Below are 13,720 nucleotides of genomic sequence, written 5' to 3'. Positions count from 1 at the left end.
CTGCAGGGTCACAGACCTTGAAAGGAACTATTTGACTTGTGAAGCATCTGTGTTGTGCTGTGAACAAATTATGAAGTCTTCTTTGAATCATGATGCTCTTTCACCATCTTTATTTATATTTTTACTGTCAAGAATGAAGTTCAAATATCCTGGTAATGCTCATCAGGGTTGGCTGGAAACTTCTCTTGTAGTGCAGAGATAATTCTGGTCTTGCAGTTTTCTTTTGCTTAAACTCATATGAAACATTTGCACTAAAATCTTCATTTAAAAAAGAAATACATCTTCTCTGCATTATACACATTCCTTTATGTTCTGATGGAGGTTTTGGTTATTTTTTGGTATGTGGGGAATCTGGATATCTGATGCTTTTGTATCTTATATGAAATCCTTTCTTGCTGATTGTGTCATCAGTATGAAAATGAATTAAAACTGTATCACCAATTGAATAGATTTCTTCTGGTGGCTGAAGACAAAAACAAAGACAAACAAAGACACACAAACAAAAACAAACAATAAAATGAATTATTTTTTCTTCGATGTAATTCATATTTGGAAATTTGGTATAAAATTGAATCCTCCCAATAACCTTGAAAAGTAAATGAGAGTGACTTTATTTTACAGGTGAGAAAGCTTGAGTTTCAGAGAATAGATGATGTGCTCAAGATCACAGACTTGATCAGTGATATAGCTGAGCTTTGAACATAATTAAGTCTGCTTCCAAGTTCTGGAACTTGGCGTTTTTCTCCAAAATTTTAAACCAAGTCCCTTTGATTTACAAATAATTAAAGTGAAGCTCAGAGAGAAAAAAGAGACCTTAAAATTATTTCAGAAGCTGCTCTGAGGCAGAGCAACTTCCAGAATCCAAATTGTCCATTCCTTCTTGTTTTAGTAATCTAAGTACTGAGAAGCACTTTTATTTCATTTCAGTTGTAATTTGGACAGGAGTTCAATATTATTCAAATTCAATATTATTTAAGTAATAGTTATTGGTAGACATTTGAAAAATGGAACTAAAGCTTTAGAACAAAATATGTATTCAGAAGAACATTTTTTATTAATGTGCTGAAACCTGGGGGAATTGAGAAAACCTTAAGCTTTCCTTTTTTTTTATTTGTCATGTTGATGCCCTCTAACCTATTTTTGGTACTGTGTCCTGTGCACACTGCAATGGAGCAACATTCAATAGGCTAAACCTCCACACTGGTGGCAGATCCTGCCACTTATCATATGTATTGTTGAGAGGGGAATCTCAATTTGAATTGTGCATATTCTTTTTCTTTGCTTTAATTTAGAAGTTTTCAAAGCTGTCATGGTGTGTGTTAAGGTATATTGCTTTTAGATAATTAAATAGTTAGTGCACAATTTAAAGCATGAATTAAAAAAGTTAGAATGTGGACAGTAACAAGAATTATAGTTACTGAATTCATCTGTCTTGTTCGATGTTATTGAGCAAATTCACTAGCAATAGAGAAGGGAAAAGATATGTTATAACTTATCAAGCCATTAATAATATGATGCCACATTTTTTTGTAAAAGCATTGCTGACTTACACATCTTACATATATTGAATCACCAATTTATAGGTATTTTTATCATGTCTATGGTATCCTGTTGGTACTGTATTTACCCCTGATCCACAGAATCGACCAAGCCCCACTGCTGTTGAATCAAGACCATCAAAGAGCTCAACGTAGTCATAGCCACAGTCAGCTTCTTCTTCCACTTCAAAAATCTGGAAGGATAATTCGAGTCGAGAGCCCCGTTCTGACACTAAGAGCCATTCACAATCAACTTGTCCTGGGTAGTTGTTATCACCAAACTGAGCATGTGAGTACAGATCTCTGGGTTTTGATTCCACTTTCAGTCTGCCACCACACTCTGCCCAAGGAATAAAAATGAGATAAGTGAGCTCAATGAGCTTTAACAATTCCAATTTCTCTTTTAGTGTAGTATAACCACTCTCTAACTTCTGTATTCATTTCCACGGTCAGTTATGCTTCCCGTATTTGAAGATTCCAATGACGTAGTGGATATTGATAGGCCCTAGGTTTGGTAGGCTGGGTTTGGTATTTCAGCTTCACACTTACTAGTTCAGTGACTTTGGATAAGTGGCATCTCTTCTCTGATACATAAGGTAAAGTGCAGATGACAACAATAGAACCAATCTTAGCGGGCTTTGAGGATTTAATTAACACATGAAAATCACTTAAATCAGTACCTGCCATATAGTAACCAGTCAATCCTAAAGGGAATCAACCCTGAATGCTGAAGTTGAAACTCCAGTGCTTTGGCCACCTGATGTGAAGAGCCGACTTATTGGAAAAGACTCTGATGTTGGGAAAGACTGAAGGCAGAAGAAAAAAGGGGCAGCAGAGGATGAGATGGTTGGATGGCATCACCAACTCAATGGACATTTCTTGTTGTTCATTCGCTAGTCATGTCTGACTTTGCAAATCCATGGATTGCAACACCCCAATCTTCCCTGTCCTTCACTATCTCCTGGAGTTTGCTTAAACTCACATCCATTGAATCAATGATGCCATCCAATCATCTCATCCACTGTTGCCCCTTTCTACTCCTGCCTTCAATCTTTCCCAGCATCAGGGTCTTTTCCAGTGAGTCGGGTCTTCCCATCAGATGGCCAAAGTATTGGAGCTTCAGTTTTAGCATCAGTAGTTCCAATGAATATTCAGGGTTAACTTCCTTCAGGATTTACTGGTTTGATTTCCTTGCTGCCAAGGGACTCTCAAGAGTCTTCTCTAGCACCACTATTCAAAAGCATTAATTCCTCACCACTGAGACTTCTTTATGGTCCAACTCTCACATCTATACATAACTACTAGAAAAACCATAGCTTTGACTATTTGAAACTTTGTTAGCAAAGTGATGTCTCTGCTTATTAATACACTGTCTAGGTTGGTCATAGCTTTTCTTCCAAGGAGCAAGCATCTTTTAATTTCATCCCTGCTGTCACCATCCATAGTTATCTTAGAGTCCAAGAAAATAAAACCTACCACTGTTTCCATTTTTTCCCCATCTATTTGCCTGAAATGATGGGATTGGATGCCATTAGTTTTATGAATGCTGGATTTTCAAGCCAGCCTTTTCAACTCTTCTTTTTTACCGTAGTCGAGAAGCTCTTTAATTCCCCTTTGCTTTCTTCCACTAGGGTGGTGTCATCTGAGGTTATTGCATATCTGAGGTTATTGATATTTCTCCTGGCAATCTTGATTCCAGCTTGTGCTTCATCTAGCCTGGCAGTTTGCATGATATATTCTACATATAAGTTAAATAAGCAGGGTGACAATATACAGTTTTGACTTACTCCTTTCTAAATTTGAACCAAACTGTTGTTCCATGTCTGGTTCCAACTGCTGCTTCTCAACCTGCATACAGGTTTTTCAGGAGGCAGGTGAGGTGGTCTGATCTTCCCATCTCTTTAAGAACTTTCCACAATTTGTTGTGATCCATGCAGTCAAAGGCTTTATCATAATCAATGAAGCAGATGTTCTTCTGGAATTCCCTTGCTTTTTCTATGATTCAGTGGATGTCGGCAATTTGATCTCTGATTCCTCTGCCTTTTCTAAATCCAGCTTATACATCTGGAATTTCTTGGTTCACGTACTGTTAAAGGCTAGCTTGGAGGATTTTGAGCATTACTTTGCTAGCATGTAAAGTGAGTGCAATTGTGAGGTAGTCTGAACATTCTTTGGCATGGTCCTTCTTTGAGATTGAAATGAAAACTGAACTTTTCCTGTCCTGAGCCCATTGCTGAGTTTCCCAAATTTGCTGACATACTGAGTGCAGCACTTTTACAGCATCATCTTTTAGGATTTGAAATAGCCTAGATGGAATTCCATCACCTCCACTAGTTTTGTTTGTAGTAATGCTTCCTAAGGCCCACTTAACTTCACACTCTAGGATTTCTGGCTCTAGGTGAGTGATCACACCATAATGGCTGTCCAGGTCATGAAGACCTTTTTTTCTATAGTTCTTCCGTGTATTCTTGCCACCTCTTTTTAATATCTTCTGCTTCTGTTAGGATCATATTGTCTCTGTTCTTTATTGAGCCTGTCTTTGCATGAAATGTTCCCTTGGGATCTCTAATTTTCTTAAATTGGTCTCTAGTCATTCCCATTCTATTGTTTTCCTCTGTTTCTTTGCATTGTTCACTTAAGAAGGCTTTCTTATCTCTCCTTGTTATTCTTTGGAACTCTGCATTCACATGGGTATATCTTTCAATGGACATGAGTTAGGGCAAACTCTGGGAGATAGCGAAAGACAAGGAAGCCTGGTGTGCTCTAGTCCATGGGATCACAAAGAGTCAGACACGATTGAGTGACTGAAAAATAACTTATAGTAGCTCTCAATGAATATTTTTTATTGTTATAAATTATATTGTTTTCACTCTTAAATAACTGTTTTCAAGGACAAGAAGGTCAGTGTTCAAGTTAAATCTAAATATTTTAAGAACCCAAAAGCCAAAGTAATAAGAAATAACTAAAAAAATCAACAATATAAAAATCCTGTATGTGTATATGTGCCATATAGAACACTCTACATAGAATATGCAGACCAGTATTACTTTACTTAGGTTGAAATACTTATCTAACTTGATTTGGAATAATGTACACTGCTCATAAATTGTAGTTAATCTTGTAGTTCCAGAACATTATGAGTTATAATTTGTGTGTTTAACAAACAACAAAAAAATGCTCTTTTCACAGCTTTTTCAGAGTGAGTGAGTGAAAGTTGCTCAGTCGTGTCCGACTCTTTGTGACCCCATGGACTATATAGTTCATGGAATTCTCCAGGCCAGAATACTGGAGTGGGTAGCCTTTCCCTTCTCCAGGGGATCTTCCCAACCCAGGGATTGAACCCAGGTCTTCCGCATTGCAGGCAGATTCTTTAACAGCTGAACCACAAGGGAAGCTTTTTCAGAGATGTTAATAAACATATGATTTACCAGTTACTACTTCTGTCATAAGAGGTAAGTATAACAAATATATACCTGCATAAAATTTACAGTTAATGCATTTTAGAGAATGAAAGTTTTCAAAAAATTACCCTTTGTAGCCTGGGCCCCCAAATTTTACAATGAATAGAGAGGAAATGAATGTTCAAACTACTGTAAACTTGTGCTCATGTCATATGCTAGCAAGGTTATGCTCAAAATTCTTCAAGCTAGGTTTCAGGAGTACCTGAACTGAGACTTTTCAGATGTACAAGCTGGGTTTAGAAAACACATAGAGGAACTAGAAATCAAATGTCAACCTTCTTTGGATCATGGAGAAAGCAAGGGAGTTCCAGAAAAACATCTGCTTCTGCTTAATTGACTACATTAAAGCCTTTGGATGTGTGGATCACAACAAACTGTGGTAAATTCATAAAGAAATGGGAGTAACAGACCACCTTACCTGTCTCCTGAGAAACCTGTATGCAGATCAAAAAGCAACAGTTGGAATCAGACATGGAACAATAGACTGGTTCAAAATTAGGAAAGGAGTACGCCAAGGCTGTATATTCACTCTGCTTATTTAACTTATAGGCTAAGTACATCATGCGAAATCCTGGGCTGGATGAATCACAAGCTGGTATTAAGACTGCCGGCAGAAATATCAACAATTTCAGCTATGCAGATGACACAACTCTATGGCAGAAAGCAAAGGGGAACTAAAGAGCCTCTTGATGAAAGTGAAAGAGGAGAGTGAAAAAGTTGGCTTAAAACTCAACATTCAGAAAACAACATCATGGCATCTGGTCCCATAGACAGGGAAACAATGGAAACAGTGACAGACTTTATTTTGGGGGCTCCATAATCACTGCAGGTGGTGACTGCCGCCATGAAATGAAAAGATGCTTGCACCTTGAAAGAAAAGCTATGACCAAAGAAGATAGCATATTAAAAAGCAGAGACATTACTTTGTTGACAAAGCTCCATCTAGTCAAAGCTATGATTTTTCCAGTGGTCATGTATGGATGGGAGAGTTGGAATCTAAAGAAAATTGGGTACCAAAGAATTGTCGCTTTTGAACTGTGGTGTTGGAGAAGACTCTTGAGAGTCCCTTGGACAGCAAGGAGATTCAACCAGTCTATCTTAAAAGAAATCAGTCCTGAATATTCATTGGAAGGACCGATGCTGAAGCTCAAACTCCAATATTTGGCCACCTGATGTGAAGAACTGACTCCTTGGAAAAAACCCTGATCTGGGAAATATTGAAGGTGGGAGGAAAAGGGGACGACAGAGGATAAGATGGTTGGATGGCATCACTGACTCGATGGACATGGGTTTGAGTAAACTCTGGGAGTTGGTGATGGCCAGGGAAGCCTGGCCTGCTGCAGTCCATGAGGTCGCAAAGTTGGACGCAACTGAGTGACTGAACTGAACTGAAGGGGGTACTAAAGAATCTTTTAATGAGGGTGAAAGAGGAAAGTGAAAAATCTGGCTTGAAAATCAACAGTCAAAAAACTAAGATCATGGCATGTGGTCCCATCAGTTCAGTTCAGTTCATTTCAGTCAGTTCAGTCAGTATCTAGGTTGGTCATAACTTTTCTTCCAAGGAGTAAACTTCTTTTAATTTCATGGCTGCAGTCACCATCTGCAGTGATTTTGGAGCCCAGAAAAATAGAGTCTGACACTGTTTCCACTGTTTCCCCATATATTTCCCATGAAGTGATGGGCCCAGATGCCATGATCTTCATTTTCTGAATGTTGAGCTTCGAGCCAACTTTTTCACTCTCCTCTTTCACTTTCATCAAGAGGCTCTTTAGTTCTTCTTCACTTTCTCCCATAAGGGTGGTGTCATCTGCATATCTGAGGTTATTGATATTTTTCCCAGCAATCTTCATTCTAGCTTGTGCTTCTTCCAGCCCAACATGGTCCCATCTCTTCATGGCAAATAGATGGGGGAAAAATGGAAACAGTGACAGATTTTATTTTCTTGGACTCCAAAATAACTGCAGATGGTGACAGCAGCCATGAAATGAAAAGACACTTGCTCCTTGGAAGAAAAGCTATGGCCAAGCTAGACAGCATATTAAAAAGCAGAGACATTACTTTGCCAACAAAGGTCCTTATAGTCAAACCTATGGTTTTTCCAGTAGTCATGTACAGATGTGACAGCTGAACCATAAAGAAGGCCAAAGGATTGATGTTTTTGAACTGTGGTGTTGGAGAAGACTCTTTAGTGTCCCTTGGACTGCAAAGAGATCAAACCAGTCTATCTAAAGGAAATCAGCCCTAAATATTCATTGGAAGTGACGATGCTGAAGCTGAAGCTACAGTACTTTGGCCACATGATGTGAAAAGCTGGCTCATTGGAAAAGACCTTGATGCTGGAAAAGATTGCAGGCAAAAGGAGAAGAGGGTGGCAGAGGATGAGATAGTTAGATAGCATCACCGACTCAATGAACATCAGTTTGAGCGAACTCCAGGAGATGGTGGAGAACAGAAGAGCCTGGCATGCTGCAGTCCATGGGTTCACAGAGTCAGACATGACTTAGTGACTGAACAACAACAAAGAGAGTAGATAAAAGTAGAGGAAGCCTATGGTCTCCTCCAACCAATTACACATACAAGCATGACTGGGCATAGGGAGACAAAGGAAGTGCTATGGAAAGTGCCAGGAGAAATTCGAGTTTCATTCTGCTCTTATTTGCAATGACTGAGAGGTTACTGGGAAGCAGAAATTTCATTACAAAAACTGGGAAGTCCCCAAAAAAGTGAGAAGAGTTGGGAAAGAACAGAAACAAAAATACAATGTGGAAAGATTTGGACTGATAAACCAATGGTTATTGAAACACAATTTTAACCCTGGTGTGGTCTTCTGTGACCAGACAGTCCTTGGCAGCACCTTGTGAGGGTGAATTAGGATAGCTAAAACTCTTACTTAAATTTTTTCAGATTGGTATATGGTTTACCCACATTGTGGTTTGGTGATTTTAACTAACAAAATGTTTCTGAATCCCCAAGATGGAACCCTATTCAGATGTGTCTGAATACAAGTAGGCTCAGCCAGAACTCTGGGCATTGCCACATACAACTGCACACTCAGAGACCTTGGCGTGACTATAGATGCAAAAACTTCCAACTAGTGTTTTAGTCATGAGAATGCCTTCTACATAATGTTAAATGATAACAACTATGTATAAAAGAATGAAATTAGAACACTTCCTAACACCATGCACAAAAATAAACTCAAAATGGGTTAAAGACCTAAATGTAAGACCAGAAATTATAAAACTCTTAGAGAAACATGCAGGCAGAATACTCCTTGACATAAATCACAGCAAGATCCTCTATGACCATATCCTACAGTAATGGAAGCAAAAACAAAAAATAAATAAATGAAATTCAATTAAACTTAAAAGCTTTTGCACAGTGAAGGAATCTATAAACAAGGCGAAAAGACCACCCTCCGAATGGGAGAAAAAACAGCAAACAAAACAACTGGCAGAGAATTAATCTCCAAAGTTTACAAGCAGCTCATTCAGCTCAGTACCAGAAAAACAAACAACCCAATCAAAAACTGGGCAGAACTAAACAGATACTTCTCCAAAGAAGACATACAGATGGCTAAAAGCACATGAAAAGATGCTCAACATGGCTCATTATTAGAGAAGTACAAATCTAAACGGCCATGAGGTATCACCTCACACTGGTCAGAATGACAGTCATGAAAATATCTATAAACGATAAATGCTGGAGAAGGTGTGGAGAAAAGGGAACCTTCTTGCACTGTTGGTGGGAATGCAAACTGAGTTATAACCACTGTGGAGAATAGTATAGAGATTCCTTTAACAAACTAGGAATAAAACTACCATATGATCCAACAATCCCACTACTGGGCATGTATACTCTGAGGAAACCATAATTGAAAAAGACACATGTACCCTACTGTTCATTGCAGCACTATTTACAATAGTAAAGTGAAGTCATAAAGAGAAAAACGAATATTGTATTCTAATGCATATATATAGAATCTAGAAAGATAGTACTGATGAAACTCTGCAGGGCAGCAATGGAGATGCAGACATAGAAAACTGACTGGAGCTACTGAGAGAAAGATTGAAATATATACATTGCTATATATAAAATTAGATACCCAGTGGAAATTTGCTGTATGATGCAGAGAGTTCTAAACTGGTATGCTGACAACCTAGAGGGGTAGGATGGGGTGGGAGATGGGGGGGGAAGTTTGAGAGGGAGGGGACTTAGCATACATACCTATGGCTGATTCACATTGATATATGGCAGAAACCAACACAACATTGTAAAGTAATTATACTCCAATTAAAAATAATTAAATTTAAATAAAAATAAATAAATGTATGGCAAAACCAATACAATATTGTAAAGTAATTAGCCTCCAATTAAAATACATAAATTTAAATTAAAAAAATAAACAATTGTCCCTTTGTCTTCCAGTTTGAGGACAAGTGTCTTGCACAATCTCTTGATATAGGTTCCATGTGTGCTTATAACCACTCTCTCTGGAAAGCTGGAAATCTGATCAGTCTTGGGAACTATCTCTTAAGTCCCACAGACTGAAAACTAAGCATCCTTCTTTTTCCACGATGGTGCTTCTCTTATCCCTAACTCCAAGAATTATTTCCTCTCTCTGTGACAAAACTCTACACCCAAATGGCCTGGATACAAATCTGAATTCTACTAGTCATCAGCTGTGGGATTTTGTCCCCCACTTCATTTCTAAAGTAGCGATCATACACAGTACTCAAGTGATAAGATCTAGATGAAGAGCTATAGGCTGCTGCTGCTGCTGCTGCTGCTAAGTCACTTAAGTTGTGTCCGACTCTGTGTGACCCCATAGACGGCAGCCCACCAGGCTCCCCCGTCCCTGGGGTTCTCCAGGCAAGAACACAGGAGTGGGTTGCCATTTCCTTCTCCAATGCATGAAAGTGAAAAGTGAAAGTGAAGTCGCTCAGTCGTGTCTGACCCTCAGAGACCCCATGGACTCCTCCGTCTATGCGATTTTCCAGGCAAGAGTACTGGAGTGGGGTGCCATTGCCTTCTCCGGAGCTATAGGCTAATACATGTGAAATTATTGAAATATATGTGAAATTATTGAAAGATACCTGGCATGCAGGAAAAGCCACCTAAGAATACACTACCATCATTTTATTATTTTCCAGCGAGAACATCTAAATGCCATCATCTGTACTTCTAGGGATCCACTCAGGTGCAAAAAGAAGAGCCAGAAAAATTGAAAAACAATTTAAAGCACTATTAATCTGTTTTCAGAAAGGAAGAATTAGCTTTTCAAAGGCCAGTAAAATATTTTGTGACAATATTTCTGAATTCATTATATAAATGTATAAATAATGCAATTCCATTGACAAATACTTAATAAATTTGATTTATTCTCACAGTTTGATATAAGTGAGTGGTTTGTTTTGTTTACAGCTGTCAGTACTTGCATTGCTTTTATTCCACAGCTCAGGAAGAGGTGAACTGTGGGAGAGGTGCTGGCTTCTGTATGCCTACTTTGGAGAAACAAAGTAGCAAAACAAACCAGAGGAAACAATTCTCTGAGGGACCTGGTTCAGAGCAGAAGTCAAGAAGAAAATGAAGTATTTGAACAAAATGGGAAAAAGAGATTTAACAAAGCCCTTGTGAATCTGAAATGTGAGGCGTCACTATTTGATTTTACTGAAAACTTCTAGAAAACAACAATACTCAAACGACTTAAACTACAATTAAGAGTGACTTAAATTGTTTCAGAAAGAGTGGCCTTCATTTTAATTTGGAAAGACATTTGTTTATTTCCTGGTTAAGTTCCTAAGAGGGCCTGTAATCTGACCAATAAATGTTTTTAGTAGGCACAGAAATATAATTTAGTTTTATCAACATAATTTCAAAGGTGCTGAATAATATATAATTTGATTTTTAAATGTCATTGACAATTACGATGATGCTTTATGCTGCAGAAAAATGTCCTGCCAGACATGCAGTGTTTTAAAATATTTTCTTACACACTTTTCCTTTTTTCCTGTACTATAATCTTCTGAAAGAATACACAGGATAATTTTTTTAATGAAAAAGCTTTTTTCTTCAATAGTTTAAGTCTGGCATAATACCATTTCTTTTACTTGATTAAAGTAAATTTGGACTTAGAATTTGAACCCACCTTCAGAGGAAAATGGCACCTTTTTCAATAAAGTCCATTTCCCACGGATTTGGAATGTATTACTTGTAAAAAAAAAAAAAAAGAAAACCATAAAGCAACATTAATATTTCTATTCATCTAATTTCAAAATTCATAGTGTTAGAAACTTTCCTTGTGGAAATAATTAAAATTTTATATTGAAATATAAATTTATTCAAGCAAATTAAAATGTATACTTCAGGGTCCATTAATAATAGTTAACATGTGTTCTAGAAAGCAGTAAATAATGAATAAATGCCTTATACATTTAGCAAATTTGACAAATGTAGTATTGGACTTGACTGTCTTAACAGAAATCCACCACAAATCTTAAATTTAACTTCTCAGACTCTAGCTGTCAAAAGGTAGATATTGCTTCTATTTTCTCATTGTCATTACTCTTGTTTAGTTGCTAAATTGTGTCCAACTCTTTGCTATCCCATGGACTATAGTACACCAGGTTCCTCTGTCCATTGGATTCTCCAAGCAAGAATACTGGAGTGGGTTGCCATTTCCTTCTCCAGGGTATATTTCTGACCCAGGGATCAAACTTGCATCTCCTGCATTGGCAGGCATTTTCTTTATGCTGAGCCACCAGGGAAGCCCCTATTTTCTCATGAAGTGAAGTGAAAGTTGCTCAGTCATGTCCGACTCTTTCAACCCTGGACTACATGGTCCATGGAATTCTCCAGGCCAGAATACTGGAGTGGGTAGTCTTTCCCTTCTCCGGGAGATCTTCTCAACCCAGGGATCAAACCCAGGTCTCCTGCATTGCAGGCAGATTCTTTACCAGCTGAGCCACAAGGGAAGCCCCAAAATACTGGAGTGGGTAGCCTATCCCTTCTCTGGTGGATCTTCCCAACCCAGGAATCGAACCAGGGTCTCATTATTTTCTCATAAGTTCCCATAAAATTCCCATTTGTTTTGCTATGAATTATGAATACTCTACAGTGTCTATTTAAAGCAAGTACCAAACACATATCTGATGAAAGACTGTGAAATAAATAACCTTGTTAAAGAGAAAGCATTCAAAGAAATAATAATCAGTACATAATATTTCAGTACGTATGGCTACTTGAGAGTACCAGTAAAAAATAAATCTACCCCCCAAATTCAAAGATAACTAGTTAAGTGAGAGCAAAATTTTACACATGAACAAGAGAAAGAAAGAGATAATGCCAAAATTTTTGACAAGAGCACAAGTGAGCAGGAGTCGGGAGAGGATTCTAGTTCCAGCTGTTATTTTTTTGTGCTACTTTGGTTGTCATTAAGTTTAAGCCTCAGAAGCCTCATTTCTGAGATGACAGGACTGAATCAAACAATATCCAAGGCATGTTTTGCCTACAAAATAATAGTGAGGCTGCTCACATGGGTATTTGAATGGATATGGAATGAACAATAGAGTAAAATGAAACTAGTCTGTTGGTTACTTTGGACAGAGGATTTGTATGAGGAAGCATTCAGTCTCTACATATTGTTTCAATTAACAGTTATCCAGTTTTGTATTGGTTTTCTTCCTAGTCCAAAATGCTTATGTTTATAGAAAATATACCATAGTAGAAAATACACGAGCTTTGGATACAGTCAGAATTGGGATGAAATCCAGGTTTTGATATAATTTTAGAAATTGTTGCAAATTAATCTCTCAGATTTTAAATTTCTTTATCTGAAGAGAAAGATAATTCCTACATCATATAGCTCTTTTGAGAGCTCAATGTATGTAGCTGTTAAACATATGTATGTGCCTGAAATATCAAGTGCATGCTATGTATACCACTGGATTTCAATATATGATCTCTGTGATAATGTGGTGGCTCAGACCGTAAAGCATCTACCTGCAATGTGGAAGACCTGGGTTTGATCCCTGGATTGGGAAGATCCTCTGGAGAAGGAAATGGCAACTCACTCCAGTATTCTTGCCTGGAAAATCTCATGGATGGAGCCTGGTAGGCTAAGTCCATGGGGTCGCAGAGTTGGACATGACTGAGCAAGTTCACTTCAATGAATTCTTAATGGTAATACATACACAGAAATAGCATCTATAGCAGAAGCCATGTAAATTAAGGAGTCATGAAGTTTTATAGCTGCAAGAAAACTTCAGGTTTAAGGTAAAGGTAAAGATAAAAAGAGAAACTATAAAAGTAAGTGACTGATGCTAAAGCTGAAACTCCAATACTCTGGCCACCTCATGCAAAGAGTTGACTCATTGGAAAAGACTCTGATGCTGGGAGGGATTGGGGGCAGGAGGAGAAGGAGACGACTGAGGATGAGATGGCTGGATGGCATCACTGACTCGATGGACATGAGTTTGGGTGAACTCCGGGAGTTTGTGATGGACAGGGAGGCCTGGCATGCTGCAATTCATGGAGTCACAAAGAGTCAGACACAACTGAGCGACTGAACTGAACTGAAGAGGAATTTATAAGTGAGTAAATTGAAGATATTATATCAGCTGTTTCAAGAGTTTTGAAGCATATTTTTACATTCTATTCTTAGAAACTGTGACAGCCAGGATTATTTTTAAAATTATGCCATTAACACTATGATGTCAGAAA

The 13,720-nt window shown here is 38.0% G+C and overlaps 1 protein-coding gene across 1 annotated transcript in view; it reads right to left on the bottom strand.

Annotated features, from left to right (window-relative positions):
• Positions 1-328: 328 nt before the first annotated feature.
• TLL1 (tolloid like 1) overlaps positions 329-13,720 on the bottom strand; it is a 326,873-nt gene continuing 313,481 nt past the window's right edge. The window contains exons 20-21 of the mRNA XM_068989937.1: positions 1,628-1,878; positions 329-463 (exon numbers count right to left, since the gene is read on the bottom strand). Coding sequence (XP_068846038.1) covers positions 329-463; positions 1,628-1,878 — 386 coding nt within the window. The remainder of the gene's footprint in view (positions 464-1,627; positions 1,879-13,720) is intronic.

This window comes from Capricornis sumatraensis, chromosome 17 (assembly GCF_032405125.1).
Source record: "Capricornis sumatraensis isolate serow.1 chromosome 17, serow.2, whole genome shotgun sequence".
Taxonomy (NCBI): Eukaryota; Metazoa; Chordata; class Mammalia; order Artiodactyla; family Bovidae; genus Capricornis; species Capricornis sumatraensis.
The sequence above is the reverse complement of the archived record's forward strand: the minus strand, read 5'-3'. Positions and strand labels throughout refer to the sequence as shown.